The following is a 26,247-nucleotide window of genomic DNA, read 5'->3' as shown; positions in this document are numbered from 1 at the left end:
GAGTGCAGGCGGAAGTGAGAGGTGCTCTATTAATGGAGTTTGGGGTTGGGGAGAGTTCAGTGATTCATCAGGGTAGGTGCAGGTGGTGCACATCGAAATCACCACAAAGGCCTGAGACTCCATCAAGCAGTCACTGCTACAGTCAGCTCTGCAGTATGTTTCCCTGGATTGTAATGTCCTTGCATTTCATGGTCCTTACCCCTTACATGAGGATCTCCCCCTGCGCCCCCCCCCCCCCCCCGTTTCAGGTATGCACACTTGTGTTGCTGCAAGGGTGCACCTTGCTCGTCAGAACACTTTGTAAGCACTCAGCGTTTGTCTCCCACATCAGCAGGTATCACTGACTTTTCCTGAACAAGTGGACAGAGTTGCCCAAGCACACAGGCTGCTGCATAATGCACCAGTGCAGCTCTGCCCACAGCTTCCCAAGTCCCGTTTGTGTGCCTGTAGGAGGCTGATGGGTCAACATAAAACTGTGCTGGCGGCTGGAGAGATGGCTCAGTGGTTAAGAGCACTGACTGCTCTTCAGAGGCCCTGAGTTCAGTTTCCAGCAACCACATCGTGGCTCACAACCATCTGATGACCTCTTCTGGTGTGTCTGCAGACAGCAACAGTGTATTAATATAAATAAATCTTTAGGAAAAAAAAAAACCTGCTGGAGGGTGGAGAGTGTGAAGGCAGGCTGGTGGAAAGGCAGAAGGGCATCTCTGTTGTCATGGAGGAGGGTTGCTTCAGAGGCAGGGTTGGGGGTGGGGCAGGGCAAGGCCACTGCTTGTCGCTGTTTCCTTTTCAATAGCCTGCCAGCATTTAGAAGTCTCAGCACCCTTGGGTCTTTTGTTCCCAGGCCTCTAAATTACTGTTAGCAAGTTGATCACACTACATAGGAAGCTTCCATGAACTGTGCTCTACTGCCCAGGGCAATGCTGGCTGAGCAGGTACTCAGGGCTGATTTGCTCACAGATAACTTTATTTTCAGCAGCCTGCCATCTTGATCTTCACTAGTCCTCGTGGGCACCTGAATGGGATATGCTAATTTGGGTTTTCAATTCATTCTTGCTGCCTGGAAATATCCTGCAGGCATATGTAAGTCCTGTGGTCTGGAAGTCCTCAAGAGTTTGATATAACTGCTGAAAAAAAGGAAATGTGTTTGTATGTGTCTCTCTGTATGTGGAAGACTACTTGTAAGGACAAGGGCAGTGGCGTGCACTGTCCTAGTCCTTCCTGCAAGCAAGGGTGGGAGCCACCTATGTATTCATCGGATCCCCTTAAAGAAACAAACGAGGCTGTCGGTGCAGCAACTAAGTACCCAGGGTCTTTGTTGAAAGACAATGTTTGGTGGCTAATAGAATAGAATTTGCTCCTTTTATATAAACACATACTCCAAAGAAAAGTACATATGGTTAGCTAGGTCTGCTGGTGTCAGAACAACCCACCGAGGTGAACCCAAGACTAGTGATTCACCTGGAAAAAGAAGCAGGCCATCAGAGATCCTCTTAAATCTCAAGGAGTGGGGTCAGTAAGTGTGGGTTTGAACACCTCACACATTATTTCGTAAAAATTTCACACAAGTTCACGGCACAGTCATAACTAATGATTTTTAAAGAAAACTTAGATACAAAGTTTAATTTACCAGCCGATTAAAAAAAAGTGGAGACTAACACCGACGCCTTCAATACTGAACACCATTTTTTTTTTTTTTCATTAAAAACAAGCCTGGAAACAAACTTCTGGTCTCGAGTGTGCCTCATGCATCGGATCCCATGACTCTGTCACTCGGGACAGGCCTCCCCGCCCCGCTCCCTCACTGCAGGGACCAGCCCAGATCTCCTGCACGTGGCGGGCGCAGGGCCCCTACCGGCGCCCTGGGGGAGCCTGGCTGATGAAACCCTCCGGGCTCGGCCCGAGAGACGCGCCCGCCGCAGGGCAACTCCACGAAGAAGACGGGTTGGGACGGCGCGCCCTAAAAGAACGCGCGGGGGCGGCGGCGGCGGCGGCGGCGGCGGCGGCGGCGGCGCCCGGACGCCGCGGCGCAGAAGGGGCGTGGAGCCTCCGACCCTGCGCGGCCCCGGGCGGCAGCGCGGCGGTGAGTGTGCGCGGGCCGTGCGCGTGCCCGCGCACCCGCGCTCGGGGGTTGGGGCCGCGGGGCCTGCGTGCGCGTCCCTCCGCTAAGGCTCGGGTGACCTCTTTCCGCCCCACGCGTCAGGTGTGGGATCTGCAGGGCAGGGCGGGTGATTTCTGGGGTGAAGGAACCCCAAAGCCAGAGGGCAGAGACCGGGGAGCCAGCTGCCTAAGGCCGAGGCCAGGTACGGTGGGAGACGCCGGGCCGCGCCGAGCCGGTTTTCTGGTTTTCTGTTTTGGCTCCCTCCGGGTTTGCTCCCTGACCTTGGATAGTCAGCTTTCTCTTCCGGGGCTTAATGTTCTCATCATTGAAATGGGGCATTTGGACTCCTTGTCTAGCCAGGTTTTTCTGCCCTAAACTTTTGGGGAACTGCTGCGTCTCTGATGTGTTGGACTTGCAGTGTAATTAACGAAGCTGAGTTAAAAGAAGGAAAGCCTTTTTTTTTTTTCCTTTCCTTTCAGGATTTGTTAGGCGCTCAGTTGTTGGTGAGGCTGACAAGCACTGTGCAGAGATGGGACCTCTGGGGGCTTGAGTCTGCACAGCCCGCGACTGGAAAATCTGGTTGCAACGCGGACTCCCAAAGGGACTGTCAGGACTCGGCAGGCACTTGCTCCCTCTGTGCTTTGCTTACCATTGTGTGAGGTTCCCTGACTTGTATGCTGAAGACTGGAGCAGGGCTGAGGGGGGTTATAAATGGTTAGCATTTGTTCCTGGGGTCCTGTCTGCACCCTCGAGGCCCTGTGGCCTCGGTGCTGGATGAGGACCTACATGGGGAGCCATGGACCCATCCTGCCCTCTGGTTCCAGTCCATACAGTTCTGCATGGCTCCTTTCAGTCTCCTCCCTGAGGAAGCCTAGGAACATCTAGGAAGCCCAGGGAGTCCGTCCTCCACCGAAGTTGCTTTCCTTTGCTGCCTGGTTTCTTCGCCGCCTCTCTGGCAGTTCTCTTTGAGTGTGTTTTCCCTAGTGGATGGTGATCCCTGCAGGGGAGGGCTGAGCAGAGACTTCATGTTGCACTCCTGGTTTTACAGTCCAGTGTCTGTCCTTAGAAGGTTCTCAGGGAATGTTTGGGGCATAGGTTGATGACAGCTACTTTCTCTCAGGAATCAACCTTTTTTTTCTAAGTGCAGATCTTGCGAATGTGGAACCATAGGGCAATCCTAAGTTTCTATCCTTGTCCCCTCTCCAGGAAATGGAGGCAGAGAGAAGTCTAGTACCTTGCTCAAGGCCATTCCCAGGTGGGAAGTGGTTGGGCTGGGTAGGTTACTTTTATCGTCACACACAACCTCGGGTGTGTGACTGGAGTCTGCTGATTGGGTCTCTGTGGGCAGCTGAGGGGGCCTGAGGGGGGTGCTGTGATTTCTGCCCCCAAACACAATGCTTCATTGTGGGATTTTTGCAACCAGTGACTCCTTCTGTGCAGCCCCGGGCTGAGCAACTCCAGCCTGTGTCAGCTCCTCCCCGGCCTTTTCAACACTCCAGTGTTGTGAAGCTTCACTGAGAGGGCCCGAGTCCTCTGCCTGGAGTACAGATGTCAGGGTTGTGTCTTCCTTGTGGCCCAGCAGTTGATCAGAGGCAGCAGAGGGGCCCAGCCTTGTGGCTTTTGTGCCTCTTGGCTGTATAGAAGGAGCAGGTACGCTAAGGTAGGCTGGTAAGTACGCCTAGCTTGAGACTGCTCTGCCGTGAGTTGGGCTGAGGATAGTCTGAGAGGAGACTCTGTCGTCCCATTAGAAGTATTGCAGGCTGACTGGAATTTTTTTCTATATCATGCCTAGAAGTCATGGTTTCTTCTTATCCACTCGAAGATGATCTCATGAATTAGCTGGAAGGAAGCCAGAGCAGGCCCAGAGGTATGAGAGCGTGGGTGCTATGGGCTGAGAGACCCTGGAGCCACCTGCTAGAATCCTTCTCTGACATTCAGCTGATAGGCACTCAGCTTTGGAGAGAGTGTGTCCTGACCATGAAACAGGAACCCCATGTTGAGGAAAGGACGGAAGCTGGGCTGTGGGCAGAGTACTGAGCACCAGGGGAACGCTGCTATTGTAGATGCTCCTGCCTCTTCCTCTGGCTTTTTAGATGGGCACCTTGGGTAGAACTTGGGGAACCAGGCTTGTGCAGCAAGTGCTTTTACCTGCAGAGTCATCCCCCTGACCCCACATCCTTGTGTTCTGAACAGGAGCCTCCACATTTTCATTTTTCAGGGCATCCCACCCTTGTGCAGCTGTTCCTGATGAAGCTTTGAGGTAAACAGTGAAGAGGCCAGAAGGCCCAGCTCCTCCCCGAAGGTCAATGGGCAGTGGGGCTTGGGAGCCAGTTTGGATTCAGGCAGGTGTGTGTCATCTGGATGCTTCCCACCTTCCCCAGTAGCAAATGAATGTTCTAGAGGACTGGCCATCAAATGTCTAGAGGACTTTTTGCAGGACTGATGTGCCCTTCGTGGCATTTGACAGAACATGTTTCTTGGGATGCATGTCACAGGTTGCAGCAGATTGGCGACTCAGGAAGTCGGCAAGGGAACCTTCATAAGGAGCATCCCACTTGGGCTGATGAAAGTGGCTAAAGGTGATGCCTGCTGTGCCTCTGGACCACTGGATGCTGGCAGCATTGGCCATGCCTCCAGGATCCTCCAGAGCTAAATGCAAAGCCAGGGCTTGTTCTCCTTGTCGTCATTTCTCAGATAAAGAGTTTAACTACCAATGTTTCCATGCTGGCTTTGGCCACCTGAAAGCCTCAGAGACCAAACCCTTGCCCCAGTCAAAGCAGCTGTCTGTATATGGTCACACCAGGATAAATTATCTTTCTTTTTTTAGGAGGCAGGGTTTTCCTGGTAGCCTACCCCTGTCTGAAGCTCACTGGGTAGCACAGGCTGGCATTAAATGTTTGATCTTATTGTCCCTGACTCGTGCACTCCTCAGTGCGGGGATTATGAGCATATGTCATGAGGCTGGACCAAGAGTATTTTGTTGTTGTTTTGTTTTGTCTTTGAGACAGGGTCTTACTGTGTAGCCCTGGCTGGCCTGGGGCTCACTATGTTGACCAGGCTGGTGAACTCATAGATCTGCCTCTGCCTCTAGAGTACTGGCCTTGAAGGATTTAAAGAGCTAATACACATGGAGTGTGATATCTGTTCCCCATGGCCTTCCCGCATACTGTCCACTGATTCTTGGAAGAAGTCTGATAGATTTGAAGAAGCCTATCTGAAGCTCTGAGGATGAGCTATATATCCAAGTTTACACAAGTGCGAGTGCGGAGGCCAAAGGGTGAAGCCTGCACATGGACCTTGCCTCTTTAGAGAACTAGAATGTAGCCAGACTGTTGGCTAGTTCTCCTCTTCGTGGTTGTCAGGACTTTTTTGCGTGTAATCTGTGTTTCCTGTTCCCTGGTTTCGGTTTGTACATCTTGCGGAGCCTTGTGGGGAGCTGTGTATGTAAACAGGCCTTCCCATAACGAACACAATGCCTGTCCCAGGCTTGTTTGCCTGGCCATCTCAGGAAGGAACGAGTGGTGCCTGGTGTGCCCGAGCTGGAGAAGACCCTATGCTAGCAGGGGAACTCTCAGCAGAGGCCGGAGGAAGGTTTTAGTTCCTTCTTCTCCTTCGGAGAAATTTCCTCAGCAAGATGGGAAAGTCAGCATTTAGACTCCTCATGGTCCTCCCTGGCCTTTAGCAACTCTGGCCTCAGGGAGGGCCAGGGAGCCTGGCTCAACTTCTTTCTTTTGTTGTTTTTCATAGGCAAGTGGAGGTGCGACGCTGCCCCAGCATGAACTGCACCCCCAGAAACAGGAAGTAGAAGCTAGAGCAGCTGTCTGTCTGCCATGGCTTGTGAGTCTCCCACAGATCCTGGTGGGGCAGCTGGTCCCCTGCCCACCTCTGCCCTGAGCTGCAACACCCTGCCTCAGGGGAACCCTCCTGGCTGGGGGCAAGGTAAGGCCATGACGGGCTCCCACCCTTTTCTTCTCACTGAGTGCCATTCTGTGCTGAACTCCAGCACCTTGTAACTGGGCTCCCTGTGTGGCTGGTTGGCTTTGGCATTCAGCTTGAGGCCACTCTATCATTTCTATCGTGTTCTCACTGTCACCGCCTCCTGTCACCACCTTAAAATTGACTGCCACTGCATTGGTCCATTTTCTCTCCTCCTCCCCAGAGAACCTTTTCCAGATGTGTAGCTTGCTGGCACATTCTGCCTCAGGGCTTCCCATTGAACATGGCATGAAGATCCGCCATTCGCCATGCCAACCTTGGTGCCCCCTGCTGCCTTCTTGTCTGTTCTTGTAGGACATTCTGTCTCAGGACCTTTGCACATGATGTCTTTGCTTCTTCTTCCATTTTTTTTTTTTCTAACCAATGATGCTTTTTTTTGTACTCAGTTTCTATTCATCCTTCAGGCCTCCATTCATCCTTCCTATGACAAATTGTTTGGTGGCTTAGTTAGGATTTTCTGGTGTATTCTCTCTGCAGAGTTTATTTAGTATACCAGGTATCTGTGTAATAACTATTGAGCCTCCCTACCAGAATGGCAGTTCAGAGAGGATAGGGCTCTGCATCGTTTTACCCTTCCTGGTGTCTGTAGAGCCAGCAGGAGACCTGCTCCAGTGGAGACACAGAGTCAGTGTGAGTGGGCAATGAAGGCATGGATGGTAGCTGGGTGCAGCAAGGAGAAATGACACTATATACTGTAGGTGTTCTGAGGGAATGTGGGGATTGCACAGAGGGTCTAAACTCAGTGCTCAAAAAAGGCGCATGCCTGTTATGAGAGATCATGTTGCCAGGAATACAGGGACTCCTGGTAGAAAGGCAAAGGAGACCCAGTGAAAGGCTTCTGTAGTGTTTGGGCCAATGCTTGTGGAGCCCAGGGTGTGACTGGCTGGAGGTTCCAGACTCTCCTGGGGGAGGTTCATCCTGTGTGGTGCGGGCACAGTGGGAAACCCCACTGAATGATGGCTGTGTTTTGGGCACTGTCTCTTCCTCTTGCTTGCTCTATCCCCCTAACCTCAAGCCAACCAGATAAACTTTTCTGCTCGGCTCGGCTGCTGTTTCCTTGTGAACAACATCCACCTCTTAGGACTCTGGGAGCAAGCACGTAGTGAGGCTCCAGCTCTCCACTGAGGGTCTCATCAGCTGCCTTTGTTTCCTTTCTGTCCACCCTATTTCATTTGCTTGTCTGTAGCTCAGTCTTCACTTTTATCCAGGTTTGGCAGGGTAAAAGGCGTAGTAGTGCTGTCTTATCAGGACTTTTGAGCCCTAACCAGCTTGCTTCCAAATTATGACCTCACTGGGGCTAGTAATTCACATGCTTGAGGTGACATCCAGGCTGTCATCTGCGTGGTCCACAGTCTCCTGTGGTGGCTGTGACCATCTGTAGGCAAGGAACTAGTTGACCTTCCAAGTTTACCTTGTTAGTAAAAGACTGGGTCACAGTTTATCCTCAAGAGCTGACCTGTGTTTATTCTGTGTATCACACTCTTTTCAGAAAGAGAGAGGAGAGGCCAAAATTGAAAGCTTTTTTGAACAGGACCTAGACTTTATGGAATGGATGGAATTCTTAAGATCGTAGGTGCAACCCCTCCCCCCCCCCGCCCCCCCGGCCCAAGGTATGAGAAGGAGGACTGTCAAGGTTGAGGATTAGAGGCCTGTCATCTTCATTTGTTTTGTGTGTCAAGCATATGCAAGGCATTTAGCCAGTTCAGGCGACCCAGTGATGAAGAGACCAGCGTGGAAGTATGGCCCAAACGAAAGCTTGATGAAATAATTGAACGATTGCACACACACATGCTCATTCTTGACACATGCATGGGAGGCACCGGGGGCCAAGGTTAATGTCTGAGTGCTAGAGGGCTCTACATGGATGCAGAAGATGTTTGACAGTTAACACAGGCTTGAAAGCCACTGTAGCATCCCTGCAATTCTACAGTCAGAAGAAGTCTGCTTCTACTCTCCCTGAGCTCACAATGGAGGCGATAGAGGGCCGTGCTTCTGTCTGGGAGCTCTAGAGAAGGCTCTGTGCTCTTCCCCTTCTCAGTGGTACAGACTACCCACAGTACTTAGCTTGTGGCCAAAGCTAACAAAGGTGTAGCCATCTCGATGCTCTGTCTCCTTTTAAGGACTGTTGTGGTTCCGTAAGCCCCAGTGGGTGATTCAGGCTGCTGTCCCTGCTTGAGGCTAGCTGATCTGTGCCCTGCTTATTACTCTTTACCCTGGCCAGCAGCACAGTCTGTGGATAAAGGAGTGGTCATCTAGGGGCTGATGTTTCATGACATCTATTTAAGTCTGATATTTGGCACTTTGCTGAGTTTTAAATTATTCAGCTGAACTTCAAGTTCAGAGCTTGACTAAACATCTACCTCACCAGGCCCCTAATGGAGTTGGTTGTTCAGCCTCTGTTTACATCTGCCTTGTGACAATTGGCCTCAGTGCCACCCATTCTTTGTGGGATGCCTTTCTGTCCTAGGAAGTTATAAATTATACAGTTAACCTGTATGGGCCTTAGTTCTGCTTCTTGGGGGCTCCCCAGTCAAACTAAGTCCTTAGGGATTAGCTACCATGTCCCTCATCATGATAAGGTGCTCCCAGCCTGAGGTCGATGCCTTCGGTTCTGAACTCCTGCAGAATGTGTTCTTGCGTGGCCCACTGATGCTGTGGTCTGCTTGCAGAGCTACAGAATGGCCAGGTCCTCACGGTCCTCCGGATCGACAATACCTGTGCACCCATCTCTTTTGACTTGGGAGCTGCAGAAGAGCAACTACAGGCCTGGGGCCTTCAGGTGAGTGCTGGCCGATTGAGTCTATGTCCATCTGTCTGTCCACCTGTCCATCTGTCTACCCGTCAGTCTCTTCACAAACATTTCCTTTTTTTTTTTTTTTTTTGGTTTTTTTTTCGAGACAGGGTTTCTCTGTGTAGCCCTGGCTGTCCTGGAACTCACTCTGTAGACCAGGCTGGCCTTGAACTCAGAAATCCGCCTGCCTCTGCCTCCCAAGTGCTGGGATTAAAGGCGTGCACGACCACCGCCCAGCCACAAACATTTCCTTAACTCTTATGCTCTGACTGTGGACTGGTGCATAGGAAATATATTAGAAATATTCTTTCTTTCCAGTGTGTTAACTCAGAATATATGTTATTCTGAGTTAACACACTGTGTTAACTCAGTGGAGGTGGCCACTCTGTCTAGGCCCTGAGCTGGCTAAACTGTGCAGGGGTGAGCAGGACCCAGTGCTAGTGCTCGTACTGCCCAGCAGGAGCCAGACATGGGTCAGGTCAGCAAGGTCAGCCAGACACGGAGGCCATGGTAGAGGGCCATACGCAGCACTGGTGGCATAGGAGGAAGCTTTGAACTTTGCTGTGCTGTGTGGTCACAAAAACTTCATGGAAGACTAGACCCTGAGAGAGTTGTTGAGGGATGAATTCAAATATGCTGGGTGGGAGGAAGGCATTGGAGAGAACAGTGTTTGTGAAGGTTCATGGAACTTACCACATAATGGATATGGAACTTTCAAACAGTGAATCCAGGACTAAACTCCACAGACCCACTGTGTGGATATGGATCCAAGCTTGTTGCTCACTGCCTGTGCAACTTCAGGCAGGAGACTTAACTTCTCTGTGCTTCATTTTTGTCTGCAAGAGAGGGTGACGTTCATGTCAGTTCTGTAGGGCTTCTATCAGGATTACGTGTGTGATACCAAGGAGCATTTGCAGATGTTCTGGGACACGGCAGGCTCTTAGTGAACCACAACACTTACTATTGGTGTGGAGGGCAATGGTGTGGCTCTTTCCCCAGAGCCCTTGAGGTCTTCCCTGGGCTAGCCAGGAAATCACAGGCAGGGCCACAAGCAGCTCAGTACAGCCCAAGCCTTTCCAAGCTTAACATGCTGCAGAAGGAAGACTTTCCAGAGAGCACTGAGCCTCCCTGCTCCAGACAAGCTTCTTCTCTCTTCTCCACCTCCTTCTCTCTTCTCTACCTGCTTTCTTTCTTCCCTTCCTTTCTTGTGTGGTGTACGCATGTGTATGTATTATATGTACATGCCTGTGGAGGTTGATGTGTCTTCCTGGTTTGTTCTCCAGCTTGTTGAGTCTGTCACTGAACATGGAGCTTGCTGATCTATGTACATTGGCTGCCAAGCATTTCTCCAAGGCACATAGCTAACATGGATGCTAGGAATCCAAACTTAAGTCCTCATGCTTGGGCAGCAGATTCACACACTAAACTTTCTCCTGAAACCCCACGTCTTTCTTAAATGATTGTCTTGAGATTAGTGAAGAGCTTGTGAGTCTATTGTTATATGTTCTTAGATGACATTTTTCTGCTTTGGGGAATTATACTTATGATGATGATTGTTATTATGTGTATGTTTGTGGGGAGGTATGTGTGTGTGTGTTTGTGTGTGTGTATATGTGTGTGTTCCAGGTTTTATGTGTGGAAGGCAGAAGCCAACTCTGTGGAGTCTGTTCGTTCCCTCTACCTTTCTCTGGATTCCGAGGAATGACATTGGATCATCAGGCTCACATCACTGACAGGCTTCTTTACACCCAAGTCCCCGAGGTGTCCCATGTCGGAATGGGATTCTTAAGTGGCTTCTGCCTTTGGTGGCTCCTGTTCTATAGGGCTGTGTGTTCTGCTGACACTCTAGTTTGGAGAGGAAGGTCTGTGCCTTCGGTGTTTAGGAGTCTGTGCAGAGTGTCGGATGGGGGCAATGACAGTGGGACAAGTGTGAGCAGAGTGTCAGATGGCAGCATTGACAGAGGCCCAGTGTGAGCAGAGTGTCAGATGGCAGCACTGACAGAGGGCCAGTGTGAGCAGAGTGTCAGATGGCAGCATTGACAGAGGGCCAAGTGTGAGCAGTGTGTCAGATGGCAGCATTGACAGAGGGCTGAGTGTGAACAGTGTGTCAGATGGCAGCACTGACAGAGGGCTGAGTGTGAGCAGAGTGTCAGATGGCAGCACTGACAGAGGGCTGAGTGTGAGCAGAGTGTCAGATGGCAGCACTGACAGAAGCCTGAGTGTGAGCAGAGTGTCAGATGACAGCACTGATAGAGGACTGAGCACCTGGTGTTCTTTGTGCTTCTCTCTCTGCTGAGGACCCCTGAGCACTGAAAGTGCACCCTGCTTGATGATGCATACACCCCTGACTTTGGAGAAGAGGAACCAAGGTTCAGGGCAGGGGTCACTTAGCCCAAGTTACTCAGTACTTGAATGACATGACCAGAGTTTGTTTCAGGGCCTGTGCCTTGCCCAAGGTTGCCCATGCTTGTTGGAAGGTTTTGAGAGTCAGGCTGTGTGGTTCCTCTGCGGGCTGCCCTGGTTTTCAGGTTGTCACTTTCCTACAGTTTGTCCTACAGTTGGACCTATCCTAGGATTTCCAATCTATGTTCTGAGCCTCTTCTTCTGCCCTCTAAGGTGCCTCAAATATGCCTTCTCCTCCTCTCACCAGCAGTACTGTGAACTGGGAATGCTTGCTGCAGGAAGGAGGTAGGCAGTGGTTGTCCTGTAACTGATGACCTCTTTATCCTGCATGGCCTAGGTCCCTGCTGAGCAGTACAGGAACTTGGCTGAGAGTGCTCTCTTGGAACCTCAAGTGAGGAGGTACATCATCTACAACTCCAGGCCCATGAGGCTGGCCTTTGCTGTGGTAAGTGGTAAAGTAGGCCCACATTACCTCCCCTTGGCCTCAGGCACACCAGCTTCAGCAGTGTGTCCTGAGGCATAGAAGGGGACGAGGAACACAGTTGCCTGGGCAAGCCTGGTACCAAAGACATGGATTTGGTGTGGAAGGGGTTAGTAGAGGGTGGGAGTTGGGACTGGGAACTCCCGACTCAGTGTTTGTCCTTGGCCAAAACCTTTCTCTCTGGGATTTGGTTTTTCTTTGTTCACAGACAGGTATTTCCTGTATTCATAGTGTGCATGCACACAAATGTATGCATGCACCTGTGGGTGTACATGCTTGGAAACGTATACTTATGCCTACATATCCACATATAGAAACACGTGCATCTGTGGCCAAGCGGTGTGTGAACCTAGTTTATCCAGCTTCTGCTGCCGAACCCTTAACCACTCTGATCTCTGGCTTCTGTGTTTATGGTCACATGGCCTAGCTGACCCCACCTCCCACCTTTCAGGAGAAGGGGAAGAGGGAGTTAGTTTTTAACAACTTCCTAAAAAGTACCGGGCTATGAAATGTTACCCTGTTAGCCCTGGAACAGCCCTGAGGAGTAGGCATGGTTATTCCTAGTTTACAGGAGGGGAAACTGAGGCTTAGAGAGGTGCCATAGCTTATTCCAAGCCGTACTACAAGGCAAGGATTACTGTGGGGTTTTGACACAGAATTCTTTTGAGAGTGTCCTGCCCTTTTGTGTTTCATTTGACATTGGGGTGAGGCAGGTTTAGGAGTGATGGACCTTGTTATCAAACTTGAGGGCTCACAACCTTTACCCCAAGTCAGGCTCAGCCATCTTCAATAGGCCAACTAAAAGAACCAATTAAAAGTGGAGTGCAGAAAAGGGAGATTTAATCAATGTGGCCACATGAGAAAGAGCCACAAAGATTCAGTAAACACTGCAGCGGCCCTGAAGGGAGAGCACAGTTCAAACACACAGCCAAGGAAGGCCATGAACATCCAAGCACTCAGATCAAGATGTGGCCCACCCACCACCTGCCCGTCATTCTCTGGGCTTCAGTCTCATCCAGTAAGGTAGTCTGACAAGTTGTTAGAGCTGTGTGACATTTCCCATAATGAGATTCCTAGCAAAATTCCCATTTCTTTGGAGTCCGTAGTTTCAGCAACTTGATAATCAAATTGAGAGACATGAGTATCTCTTTAGAATATCTTCATTTCTGCCAGGCCAGTTACAACCTGTTGTCAAGAGTCACTTAATAAGCAGTGAGTAGGAGCCGTTCCAGGGTTGGCATGTTTTCCTCCAGGCCCCTGGGAGGCTGTTTAACCCCAGCAGTGGCAAGGATATCCAACGAGGTGCCCATGAGTGGATCTACTATCCCTGTCAGCCCCATACCTTCTAAGAGGTGGCCTTGTCTTCTACAGGTGTTCTACGTGTTGGTGTGGGCCAACATCTACTCCACCAGCCAGATGTTTGCCCTGGGCAACCAGTGGGCAGGCGTGTTGCTTGCGACTCTGGCTGCTGTCTGCCTGACCCTGGCCCTTGTGCTGGTCTTTGAGAGACAGCAGAGGAAGGTGAGGTTTCTGGGTTTCTGTCTGTTCCCTCCCTGGGGCTGGGTGGTCTGATCCTTTGTTCTAACTCAGCAGCTCCTTCAGCTACCCTTATGGCTGTATACCCATAACAACAGAAACATGGGAAGCTAAATCCTCTGTTGTACATTTTCTGCTCTTTTACACACACGCACGCACACACACACACATACACACACACACACACACACACACACACACACACACACACACACACCCTTTCCATAAGTGCAAAGATTACTGGCTTGTGCTCCCAACTGTTTTTCCTCTCCTTTCCTTTCTCCTTTCTTCCTGTTCCCCTGAAAGGTTGCTCTGTCTCCCTTCAGTGCTTTCAGTTCACTATCTGATGGCCTGTGGCTTTGGCTGCTTGTTCACTTGGGCAATGCCGTGTGGTGGACAAAGCCACTTACCCCTTGGCTAAGGAGCAAAGGCTCCTTGTTCTCTTCTTTATTTTTATACCCAGTCGCTGCATATTTATGTTGTTGGTATTTTTCCCCCCTGGCTGCCAGGATTCTAGCTAGCGGAGCTTGCTCACACCTCTCCCTGGACCTGCACAATTATTTGTGATTGGCAGGGAGAGAAGGTTTTAGCCCACCTCACTGTAGTACCAGGGTTGGAGATGAGGCTCGGGGAGGTGGTGCTGTTGTTTCTCCTGGGGTGGGTAGGTGCTTCACCCACAACCAGGCCTCACTTAACTCCCAGTAGCTACCTGAGAGGCAGGCAGTATGCTTAGAGAGTTAGGGAACTTGTCCTAGATCTCATTATAAGGGACGAGCCAAGGTTCAGAGCCACACATGTGATCCCCGGTCATCTTTAGAGAGGAGATCCCTGCCTCCCAGCTTACTGTTCCACTCATTCACAGGTTAGTGTCTGAGAATGCCTGTGCTACGTATCAAAACTTTTCACGGAAAGTAGATTGTCAAAGGCTCTCCATGGTAATGCCTTGTGACTCTGGCCAGAAGCCTTTGCATATAGGGAGCAATGCTTCAGAAAGGCTTTGGGAGCAGCCCCAGGTTCACTGCTGCTAAGGGATTAGGTTAGAACTCAAGGTTTGACTGCTTAGATTCCAGGTAACCTTCTTAGCGCTCAGTGTGTGGCATCTAGTGCTGCTCTTATGAGTATATACTTATTTTCTTAAAATTCTGTGGTCAGGAGTTCAGTGTGAGTGTCACTGGGCCAGAAATTGGAAGTCCTCCTGGGGGTGTATTTGCTTTTCAACCTCTTCCAGCTCCACTTTAAGGACCCCCATGCCTATGTGGTTTCCTGGGGTATGGCAAAGCCCTTTCTTTCTCCCTAGTCTAAGGTCAGCTGTGCAGCTTCTGCTCTGGTCCACTGTGCTGTTTAACAGTGCATTCACAGGTTCTGGGAGGGGGTTTGGATATCTTGAAGGCTATTATTTTGCCTAGCTCAGGATGCAGTCTTTGGGTACCTGCAGAAGCACCTCTGTCTCTGCATTCTGCGTTCCTGGACCACTGCTTGCTGTTCTGAAGTCCTTAGCAGGTGCCCCGCTTCTGCCTGGCTTGGCTTCATGTTGCCAAATTCCATTTCATGCCTATGTTCACAGGGACAAATTGGGACTTTATGGCTTAATCATTCTGAAAGGATCTTTGTTGGGCTTTGCTTTGAGTCTGACAAGACAATGCTACCCCTGGGCTCTGTTCAGGCCTTTGTAACCCTTGTGCTTGGCCTGTAAAAATAAATTGAGCATCTGGCTCCTGCTGGGAGATACATCTTTTGAGAAGAGGAGAAAGCAAGCCATCAAGCTAAAGAGGAAGAGGTGAGGAGAGCTGACAGGTCTGTTACAACTCCGCCATGACTCTTGCAGTCCAGGGGCACCTGCTGGCTGCCTGGCCTCCTTCCCACCCCTTCTACTCTTAACACAGCTGTACTTGTGAAGCCAGGGAGTGCCAGGTGAGGTGCTAGACACAGGTCACAGAGAAGGACCTGCTCTCTGCTCATGGGTGCAGCCAAGGGCCTCAGGTGTAGAGCCCAAAATGTCTCTAGGCTCTTGGGTCATTGAAACCCTGCCAGGGACCTGTCTTCCTAGGACTGAGCTCCATTCTCTGAGCACCCATTGTGTGCTTAGGGCCTAAAGCCTTCTGTGATTTGTTAGCTCTGCAGCCCTGAGCAAGCAGAATTGCATCACTTCTGGACCTCAGTTTCCTCATCTGAAAATCGCCTGATAAGTCTGGCTCTATCATAGAGCAATTGTGAGGATTAAAGGACTGTTTTATGTGGGAAGCACTCACAGTCATACTTGGCGTAGCATACATGCTCAGTAAGTTGTGATTGTTATCATTGTTGATTTCATTTGCCAGTGAGAATAGTTCAGAGAGGTCCAGGAACTAACCTTTGCCACACATCTGCCCTCAGATCTTCCTTTAGATCTCAGCTCACAATCTCAAGCCCCTGAGATTGATTTCTTTGATTGCGACAGGGTGTTTAACTCTTATGTAGATCAGACTGGCCTCAAACTCAGATCCACCTGCCTCTGCTTCCTGAGTGCTGGGATTAATGGTACACCCCTGGCTCCAGGATTCCTTATCATTATCCTACAGACCTGCCCTTCCTGAGTGTGCCCCTCACAGGATTAGTAACCCTGTGCCACGTGGCACCTGTTAGAGCCTCAAGATCTCTTGCTCTCTCTCCATGTTCTTTTTAACCTCACATGGTGAGGGATTAGCTTTTCTCAAGAACTAGAAGGAGAGTGATGCAAGAGCAGAGACTGCCTCAAGCCCACCCAGAGTGTAACACAGCGCAACACGTGGCATCCCTAGCGATTCCCTTGTGTGTGGCCAAGGTGATATAATGGAAAATATAACATTTCAGTCCAGGTTCCCTGTCATAGTGACACTCCTGGCCAGCATATATGGAGTGTCCGCCCCTCAGTGGTCCACCAGCAGTGGCTAATTTCAGCATTATTAAGGCCCCTAAGTGAAGGGAATTTCCACCTCTGGTTCAAGATGAGGACGTGGAGGCAGAAGTGTCATGAGACCTGTCCAGGGTGACACAGGTGACAGGGTCAGGATCAGGGTCGGAAACTGAACTCTCAGTGAGTGACTTTCTGACCAGATGAGCAGGACTGACCAGAGTGCAAGTCAGAGCCAGTGGAGGCATTCCAGTGCACCGTGACCCCTTGTGAACCCCAGCTCTAGACCCCTGTGTGCAGTGGAGTTAAAAGGACATGCTGGAGAATTCTAGATAGATTTCCTACCTTGTCCATGTCCAGTGATCCTTTTCCATGCCCAGGAAGGCCAGAGGACATGCCCTTGGCCTATAGAATTTTTCTGTGGGACAGTTGTGTGCCGGGAACCCTGACCTTCTTTCAGTGAGTGCCAGCATTGCCTGTCTCCGTGTGACCCTACGAAAGAACCTCGGCACATTTCCAGCTTTCCTTTGGAGCCTGCTGCTTTGGGGAGCCCTTGGCTCTGACTGGTCCTGTAGTTGCCTTTGAAGGCCCTTTGAAGGTCTCTTCTTCAGGCCATCACACTGGATCCTGTCACAGCTTTCCTTTCCCCTCTCTGGTCTCTGTAGCATCTGCAACAAACTTGACATTAGCGCTCTGGGCGGGAGCAGAAGAAAACAGCTTCTCTGAGGGCCGAGTGCTGTGCAGGGAGCTTTAGAAGTGGACCTACTAGCACATGGCTTTTTAGAGCCATGTAGAAGCATGCCTCACTCATGGCTTGCTGAAGGCTGAGGCCAGGGCACCTTAAAGTTGAGTTCCTGTCTCAAAAAAGAGAAAGGGGAAAAAAAGTAGGTAACACAGAATAGTCTGTCCCATGTCTTCCCTCAAATGTCCACTACATTATGATTTTGTCCTAGCCCTGGGCTAAACTTCCTTTACTCCCCAGTGAGCTCTCTCCTCACTCTCAGGAGGCAGGGTTGCACTTTATTTTCTTAATCTACAACCTAAGACAGCAAGACTCAGTGGAGAGGCACAGGCGCTACAGGCAGGAAGCAGCAGAGTCGGGCTTCCGTTTAAGATCTCTCACATTGAATTTACCATAGGGAAAGAGAGTTGTCTTGAGCCTGAAGGTAGGTGTGTGGCCTCTGGGAGAGGGACAGCTGTGATGTTCAGGGCTGAGGAACTCCTTGGTGTCTTGGAGTCAGCCTTGGGCCTGGCACTTGTCTTTTAGGCTAACACTAACACAGACCTGAGGCTGGTGGCTGCCAATGGAGCCCTTCTGAGACATCGCGTGCTGCTGGGCGTGACAGACACAGTGGAGGGATGCCAGAGTGTGATCCAGGTACCATGTCTCAGAGTGACCTCTCCTGCTGGCCTGCTGGCAGGTGGCCTTGTGTTCTCCTGGCCTGCATTGTGGGGTCCAGTGTCTGCTGCGCTTCTGTGAGTTGCTCTCTCTCCTCTTCCCTGTTCCATATCTCCTTGAAGATTCCTCCTCTGTGCTGAATCCCGAGGTTGAGCACTGTAGGAATCAAAGTCCCCATGCAGTACAAGTTTGCACACCCATAGGATGACAGGCGCACAGTGGCTTTAAAGGGACAGTGAGAGCTCACGGTGGCCCAGGGCTGTACTGAGTGACGTGGTAGGAGAGATGAGCCTGGAGAGGTTGGTATGATGCTAAGGCCAACTATGTGTCTGGCTCAGTAGTTTTCTTTCTCGTTAAAGCAGTTGGGGGATCTTAAAGTAGGGCATCATTCATGGGATGTGGCTGAGGCTGGATTTGATCCTGGCTGCCTCTGCTCAGTGCTTCAGTGCTAAGCACTCAGCACTCAGTGCGGTTGAGTGTCCTATCTATAGTTGCGGTGAGATCTCACCTTGCTTCTTGCACGGCAGGGGTACACATTCTTAGTCTACAGCTGAAGATAGCAAGGCTTAGGGAAGGAACACAGTCTACATAGCCAGCAAGCAGAGCTGGGTTATAGCTCAGGCTATGCCTCCTTGGTATGCATGTGCCTCACTGGTCACAACTCTCTGCTTCAGGGAAACCCATGGATGCCCAGTGGTGTGCCTGCACTGGGGAACTACAAACTGTGTCTTCTATACATCTGGCAGATGTTTGCTGAGAGCTTCCATATGTCAGACACTGTTCTCTGGGTAGAACTGGGGCTGAGGACACACAAGTCTTTGCTCTATGAAGTTGATTACACCTGGGATAGCTAATGTGACATGTAAAGTTATCTTGCCTGAGATGTTGGCACAGGGTTCCTGGAAGTTCAGATAGAACATTTGTATCTCTCGAGTGTAAGGCTCCTTCCTAGTGTGATCTGTCAGCACACAGGAGGGACCCTGGGATGTGATTGAATCTGTAGTTGTTTGATGACTAATGAAGGGACACATCTTTTCAGACAGTGGTTTCTTTCTTCTTCACAATGACATCTTGGAATGAGATGCTGTAATGTCTGGAGGTCTTTCAGAATCCCCAGGGGTGCTGGGTGATGTGCAGGGGAGGGAAAGAGGAGGCAGTCAACAGGGGTCGGCATGGAGCAAGTTGTTAAAGCAGGATGGCAGAGAGTTCCCGTCTCCTGTGCATGTGTGAGATTTTTTTTTTTTTTCACAAAAAAAGATTTAAAAAGTCATGTGAACAGATTCTCTTGGGTGTGGCCTGGTGGGAGAGACTATCTGGCAGGAGGGCCATGACCTTTGGTTTAGGTCATGGTTTTGTTTTTTTCAGTTGTCCTGAGCAGGGAGCAAGGTGGTGAATGCAGGTGTTAGACTCAGAATTCGACCTTTCTGCAGAACTTGATTCTCATGTGTATGGCATCATCAAGGCATCTCAATGGATACGCAAGGTTTTGGCCTAGTAAGGATAAGCTTCTGAGGCTGAGGTGGAAGAAGAGGCTGGGGGTCTGGACCAGGATGTCTTTCTTACCTGCATCTTTCCACTGAGAACACTTGTATCGACAACTTGAGCCTAGCACTGGTTGGCAGAGATAGCCTTTGTGAGGATTTTTCTCCTTTATATATCTGGGTTTCAGACAGACTGGTACCCATACTACTGAGGATGAAGGTGCTATTCCCATGCCCCAGTGGACATGTGATGGCTAAGGGGGCTTGGAGTCTGTCTGGGATGCTCTGTGGGAGATGGGGCCCAGCTAGTTTGTCCATGGTTGGACATGCTCTGAATTTGCTTGCAAAGCATTTTCCTGGGTTGGCCATGTGGCTTAGTGGTAGTGTGCCCACTTGGCATTCTATTCTGAGTTTGATTTCCAGTACCACCAATTTTTCCCCTGCCAGCCATACAATTGAGCTGTAGTCACACTGTTCCTACCAGACAGCAGGTGTGTCATGTGGTTATCGAAAGGGTGGATGAAGACTGAGGGGAACTTGGGGACAGACTCGGGGTTAGAACCTCAAGGTCAGGCGACTGCTCCTTCTTTCCACAGCTCTGGTTTGTCTACTTCGATCTGGAGAACTGTGTGCAGTTTTTGTCTGATCATGTTCAAGAAATGAAGAGGAGCCAAGAGGTAAGATGGCTGCCAGCTCCTTTCCTAGGATCAGCCATTTCCTGAGATCTCAACTTCCTGAGGTCAGGATTGCAGTGGCACACTGCTTCTGGCAGGCCAGAGCCTGTGCCTTCAGGCAGGGTTTGCCCCCATACTTGTTCTCTGCAGCCCCTGATAGACACTCAGATTCCAGCTTGTGATGATCAAATGTAAGCATGGAGGCAGAGACCTTCAACAGTTGCCCAGGACCCTGCTCTGGTGGGGAAGAGGATGATCTTACTGGTGTGCTCACTGGGTCAGTGTCTAGCTCTCTGGCTGGTCAAAGCCTGCCAGACTTAAAACATACCTGTGCCTCCTTTGTTTTCTTTGTAGTCCTTGCTGAGAAGCAGGTTAAGCCAGTTATGTGTTGTCATGGAGACAGGAGTAAGCCCTGTGGTGGCAGGGCCTGAGGATTTGGAGGATGCCCCGCTCCTGCCCAGCACTCCTGGTCCTCAAGAGAGACCACTCACACAGACTGAACTCTATCAACTTGTTCCCGAGGCTGAGCCAGAGGTAATGGGGCTGTAGTAGTCATGTCCTTCCTTGGAGGGCCCCATGTGGTCATGGTCCAATGATGGCTCAGGTTTTAGACCCTGAGCTTCTTTGAGTTGCTAGAGACCTTTCAAATCTTGTAGGTCAAGGCTATCTTTTCTTTTTTTCTTTTTCTTCTTCTTTTTTTTTGTTGTCACTGTTCACGTCCAACACTTTTTTTTTTTTTTTAATTCTGACACTTTTTTTTTTTTGAGACAGAGTTTTGTTATGTAGCCCAGAAGGTGAACCCATAAACCTTCCAGCTGCCAGGATGGCAGGCTTCATCTTTATACCAGTACTTTAAAACATAGTTAAGGGAATTAGTTTTGTACCTGCTGGGACTTATGGTTGCATTTTTAATACCTTGGCCATTCTTTTTGATAGCTACACTGCAAGGATCGTTGCATGTTGATGAGCTGTAACCTATCGTCAATTTGGATGAACCCAGAACTTTTAAATGTCTATTTCTGGACTTGGTAACACATGCCTGTAATGCCAACACTCATGAGCTGGAAGTAGAATTGCAGGTCTAAGGCCAGTCTGGACTACACAGGGAGACCCTGTCTCAAAGAAAAAAGATCCTGTTGATCAATTAGCAATTACATGTTCATGTACTCATCTGACTATCTAACAATGTTCATACACCTATGTATCCATCCATCCGTCCATCCATTCATCAGCATCCATCTATCCATCAGGATCCATCCATCTATCCTTTACCATCCATCCATCCATCCATCCATCCATCCATCCATCCATCCATCCATCCATCTCTATCATCCCTCATCCACAGACCCACCTACTTAAATCCTTGTCACCATTTGGATCTATGTGAATACTCTCAGTTCTGGCTTCTCCAGCCCCACAGCCCTTGCCAGGTTCTGCTCTTGGGCTGTGTGTGGGGTCTGGATCCTTGCTGGCAGACCTGTAAACTATGAAGACAGACTCATTCAGTAGGAGTGACCTCAGGTGACATTTGGAGCTTTTAGGATCACTTGCATTTTCCTTCCATTCCAGGACTTTAGAGAGCCAAGGTCCAGCCCAGCCCAGCCCAGCCCAGGCTTCCTCTTTTGCCTTGATGGGAGTCTGAGGCTTCACACTAAGGGTATTTAAGGAAAAAAAAAATGATGATATCAGTCTCTTCACGTTTTCTTAGAGCAGAAAGGACCAATAAGGCCATATGCTTTATTCAAGCAGCTGTGTGTCTGGCTTGACAGGCAATAAGCCATTAAATATGGGCTTTTCAAATTATTATTTCCAGTTTGCCCAAGCCCATAGAAATATAATTTCTCATCAAGTGTGTGTGTGTGTGTGTGTGTGTGTGTGTGTGTGTGTGTGTGTGCACATGCATGCTTGTTTTGAAAGTAGCTTATTGGTTAGCTAGAGAAAATATAACCTCTACCCAAACCTCAATGTGGGCAGCTAGATCATCTGTGTCTGGAAGAGACCAGTCTGTGACAGATACAGAGTCAGAACAACCTCTCACATTTTTGTGGATTTTTATCTTGCAAAGCATCCTTCAGCATGTCCCTGAGGTCTGCTTCACCTTTTCTTCTTTGATGGGGAGAGGGCGACTTGCCAGACCAAAGGAGAAGACAGGAGAGTTGAGTGCAGAAGCCTCCTTCGTCGTCTCAGTCCACCAGCTGGACTGGTTGGACTGTAGAGCATTGTATTATTGATCTGGGACTAAACTGATGCAGCCAGTCTGGGTTAGTGAAAGGTACACTATTTACATTTTCAACATCCTCTAGCCTTACATAAAAGATGACTTAAGAAAAAGCCAGTCCTAGGGAACCATTCAGAATTAACTGCTTCTGTTCGGGACCAAGTTAGGAACTTTTAAAATTTTTGTTTCTGTGTTATTTTGAGGTAGAGCCTCATTCTGTACCCCAAGCAGGCCTTGAGCTCAGTCTGAAGTCCAGGCTGACTTTGAATTCATAGCAACCCATCTTTTTTAGCCTCCAAATGCTGAGATTGTAGGAGTGAGCCTGCTTCTGTTACGTATGATTGCTGATGGATCCAGTGATGTTTACCAAGGGGGACTAAGAGCCTTTTGCTCCTGCAGCCTCACCCACCTCTCCGTAGTACCCACCTCTCTACAGTACCCACCGTCACCAGTGAAGACAATCCCTCAGCCAGCAGGGACTTGCCCGTGAGCGAGGGGTGGAAGAGCTGGGATTCCTTTGTGCCCTTGAGCTCAGCACCTGCTTTTAATTCCCTGCTCTGCACACACAGCCTCTTGGGAGCCCACACTGTCTTATTGCATTGAGGTGGACATGAGTGAGGGATTTAAGCCTCTTCTCCACATTCCCAGTTGGTTGGCCAGTGAGTGGAACTTCAGAGACTACTTGTGTTAAGAGAATGCATGGCATCCAGTTTCAAAATTTTTCTTGATGCCTTGATTCTCTGTTTCTGTAAGAAACACATGAGGTTTGTCATGTCTGTTGTGTGCTGTGTGGCTTCATCACCATCCATCTTCTGCATGCTTACTCTACTGGACCCACACTCATTTCACACCGGCTTCTCCTCTGCCTTTACTTGAACCTGGGACCACTGCCTCCTTCATGCGCAGTTCTTTCCTTCTTTCTTTCTTTCTTTCTTTCTTTCTTTCTTTCTTTCTTTTCATAAGCAAACTCTCTTTTTTAAAAGATTTATTTTATTTATATAAGTACACTGTAGCTGTCTTCAGACACACCAGAAGAGGGCATCGGATCTCATTACAGATGGTTGTGAGCCATCATGTGATTGCTGGGAATTGAACTCAGGACCTCTGGAAGAGCAGTCAGTCCTCTTAACTGCTAAGCCATCTCTCCAGCCCATAAGCAAACTCAGTATGTCTGGTAGAAAGACATGTGTATGCCTATCAGGCATCATGTATGAACTGAAGGTCTCCTATCATGGGACACTTGCCCACATCTGGCTCCAACTTGTGATTTTCTTGAAGTGAGTCGGTCTGACCTCATGGACCTTACTGACTCATGACCTTCTGAAAGTACAGAGAAGGTGCAGGTGGTGTGGGAATGGTACTTCTCCCATACCCCACGGTTGCAGATCTTCTGGGGGCATACCAACATTCCCGGTGTTTGGGGTGGAACTGAGGGCATCAGGCATGCTAAGTGCATGGTTTGCTTCTGAGCAGAACCCTTAGTCCCTGTGTGCCTTGTGAGTGATGTGAGTGAGGGCCCTTGGGGATGATGGAGCCCAAGCTGCAACAGCTCCCAGCCAATGAGTTTCAGAGTTGGGGTTCTAGACCAGGCTGCATCTTCTAAGAGCCCCAGGTACTGGCCTGGCTTGTTCTTCCTATTGAACCTCCTTTTTGGGCCTAGGGTAGGATGATGGTTTGGGCGTCTCGTGTGCCTAAGCTCCTGCCTACAGGGTTCATACTGCTTCCTCCCCCCACCCCCCACCTCTTGCAGGAGATGGCCCGGCAGCTACTAGCAGTGTTTGGTGGCTACTACACCCGGCTCCTGGTGACCTCTCAGCTCCCTCAGTCAGTGGGAACACGGCACATGGACTCTGCAAGTATCCCATGCCCCTGCCAGCTCATAGAAGTATACATTCTGGGCACAGGATGTTGCCCATTCCTGGTCAGGTGACCTAGGGATGGAGATGTTCATCTTCCTCCAAGACTGAGAAGTGAGGGAGGAGTCAGGAGCCCAGCATGGCCAACAGTGAGCTCAGATGAGGTCAGCATCTGGGGACACTTTAGCGAGTGTCAGTCATGTAGGTCTTGGGATCATCAAGTGCACACCAGATGCCTTCTTGGCATCATATGCTTGGCCTTGCTGAATCCAGTGGCTGAGCTGGAGTTACCTGGGCTCGGCGGCCTGGATGGAGGATCCTTCCCGTTGTCTGCAAAGCTCTAGGGACCTGCGGCAGACACCACAGGGCAAGTCCCAGACCCTTGGTGTCAGAAAGTGAGGCTGAGGCTCAGAGAGGATGCTCTTTCAGCATCGCCTCAGGCTGCCGATGTCACGAGCCTACCTGTTTTCAGTGTGAGGGAAGATTCTCAGAAGGGTGAGCTAGCTTGTGAGTTACAGCACTGTCTGGGATTGTTGTCTGTTAACACCCGGGTTATAGAGGACCAGAGTTGGAGGACGGCGGTGAGAAGGAGACAAAAGGCCAGTGACCATCAATAGGGCACTGGAAAAGAAGATCCCGTTGGACTCAGACTGCCTTTTTGTGGCAACATGCTGGCTTGAGATTGTGTTTTTGTCCTGCTGAGCAGCAGTGGTGTTTTCTGACACTAACATTGTTCTGGAATGAAGTATGATCAGACACTCTGGGCTTGTGTGAAGAACTCAGAGACTTTCCCAAAGTTTGACGACTGTCCACAGCCCTATGCCCAAAGCCCTTGTCTGGTGTGAAGGTCCTACTCCAAGAACCAACCTTTGTGGTTTTTGTCCCCCACAAATCATCATTATAAGTTGGAACTCTTCCTTGAACTGACATGTATTCATTCCTTTTGGACTCTTATTCATCCCTCAGAGTCCCACTTTCTGTATCCTTCATGCTGTCCTCTGTCTCATTGAAATTCCTGATGGAATTGTTCTCCTTATGGATGTTTTATGTTATTCCATGTTTCTCCTGTACATATCCCTTTTTCTATCAAGACTGTAAACTCCTCAAGGTCCAACATTGTACCCATCTTCCTTTTGTGAATGACCCGGACTTGCTTAGAAAAAAAAATCCTGAAAAGTCCCATAGATTGGTTGCCTTTCCCCCTCCACAGTTTGTGGCACATGCTTCTGGCAAACATGGTTGAATGATAAGACCCAGGTCATGATGGACCGGAGGTCTGGTCTTGAGCTGTGTCACTTTGTTTGTGCACCCTTTGTTTGTCCATCTCTACAGGCTGGATGATTTTGGTAGTTTCCAGCTTGTTGTGCTGTTTGTTCTTCTTTCCTCCGTGCACAAAGTGCTCCCCTGACCCCAGGCTGAGGTGTCTTTTGAGCCTTCAGAGGGAGCACTGGCCTAAACTAGTAACCTGGATTCTTGTTGCCCACCTGCCACCTCCAGGGCTGTGTGACCACGGCTGACTGCACTGCTTCTCAGTGTGTCCACTGACTCCTTTATGGAGCGATGCAGTGGACCAGAACCACACAGCTCAGGAGATTTTCTGGGTGAGACATGTCCTACCTCTTTGCGTTCTCTGTGTCTAAGATGGAGGAGTCCCCCAGCCATGTGCCAGGGCAGCTTTGCTCCGTGTAATCATTCACCATCTTTTGAGCCAGTCACTGTGACGTTGATCAAGGGAAGCCTGTGCTTGTCCTCTGGTCACAGAGCTCTTGAGCATAATGGTGGAAAATAAACCTGTTTAGTGAATGGGGCAGCTTGCTCGTGGAGGATAGGTATGGTCCTTCCACATCTTCCCTGTCTGCTGGATGGGACTTACGGGGTGAGCCCACAGCGGACCTTTCTTTGTGTATACTTCAGTTTCCTCCTCTGTAAAATCCATGTGTCTTACCTGCTTTACAAAGTTGCCATGAGAATAAACCATCCAGCTTTTTTTTTTTTTTTAAATATTTTTAATCATTTTCCTGTGCACATGAATTTTGGGAATTAAACTCAGGTCTTCTGTAAGAACGGTTCATGCTCTTACTTCTGAGCCATCTCTATAGCCCAGTGCTCCTAGGTTTGGTACCCATCAGAGACAGGAGGCATGGACACACTGCCACGCAGGTAGGAACATTCAAAGCCAATTCCTGCCTGCCATCTTATCTCTGTCCCATCAGTCACCAGGGAGGAAAGCACATGCCTGGCAAATGTTTCAAACTGAATGGAAACAACCTTCAGTGCTTGTACCAAGTCACAAGCTGGAACAGAGACTCAATAACTTGCTGCTGTTTCTCTTAAATGCGTGCTGTCTGGTGCACAGTAGGTGCCCATATGTGTTGGGCCTTATGCTTAGCTATTCCAGCACCTCAGGGGTATGTATGCAAATAAAGGTTTGTCAAAGCTCAA

General features: G+C 49.7%; 1 protein-coding gene across 15 annotated transcripts; it reads left to right on the top strand.

Annotated features, from left to right (window-relative positions):
- The first annotated feature begins 2,024 nt into the window (after window positions 1–2,024).
- Tmem268 (transmembrane protein 268) lies at window positions 2,025–26,247 on the top strand. 15 transcript variants are annotated; one of them, XM_076934809.1, is made up of 12 exons: window positions 2,097–2,203; window positions 3,894–3,968; window positions 4,320–4,361; window positions 4,597–4,680; window positions 5,849–6,040; window positions 8,767–8,876; window positions 11,629–11,736; window positions 13,144–13,293; window positions 17,445–17,555; window positions 19,654–19,734; window positions 20,086–20,265; window positions 23,700–26,247. In XM_076934809.1, exons 5-12 carry the CDS (start codon window positions 5,932–5,934, stop codon window positions 23,877–23,879), a joined length of 1,029 nt encoding a protein of 342 aa, XP_076790924.1. In that variant the 5' UTR covers window positions 2,097–2,203; window positions 3,894–3,968; window positions 4,320–4,361; window positions 4,597–4,680; window positions 5,849–5,931; the 3' UTR covers window positions 23,880–26,247. The 15 variants fall into 15 exon arrangements, with proteins under 15 accessions (XP_076790922.1, XP_076790918.1, XP_076790925.1 ...); XM_076934805.1 differs by having other exon boundaries at window positions 2,107–2,303; XM_034503162.2 differs by having other exon boundaries at window positions 2,107–2,303; window positions 4,320–4,447.

Source organism: Arvicanthis niloticus, chromosome 5 (assembly GCF_011762505.2).
Source record: "Arvicanthis niloticus isolate mArvNil1 chromosome 5, mArvNil1.pat.X, whole genome shotgun sequence".
Taxonomy (NCBI): Eukaryota; Metazoa; Chordata; class Mammalia; order Rodentia; family Muridae; genus Arvicanthis; species Arvicanthis niloticus.
This window is presented reverse-complemented; position numbering and strand designations above follow the sequence as displayed.

What these genes read in the sequence shown, in the direction of transcription:
- Tmem268 (XM_076934807.1), top strand. Translation starts at nt 5,932, where the DNA reads ATGGCTTGTGAGTCTCCCACAGATCCTGGTGGGGCAGCTGGTCCCCTG. An exon ending in TTGAGAGACAGCAGAGGAAG is followed by an intron (nt 13,294 to 17,444) that starts GTGAGGTTTCTG and finishes CTTGTCTTTTAG; the next exon opens with GCTAACACTAACACAGACCT. An exon ending in TTCCCGAGGCTGAGCCAGAG is followed by an intron (nt 20,266 to 23,699) that starts GTAATGGGGCTG and finishes CACCTCTTGCAG; the next exon opens with GAGATGGCCCGGCAGCTACT.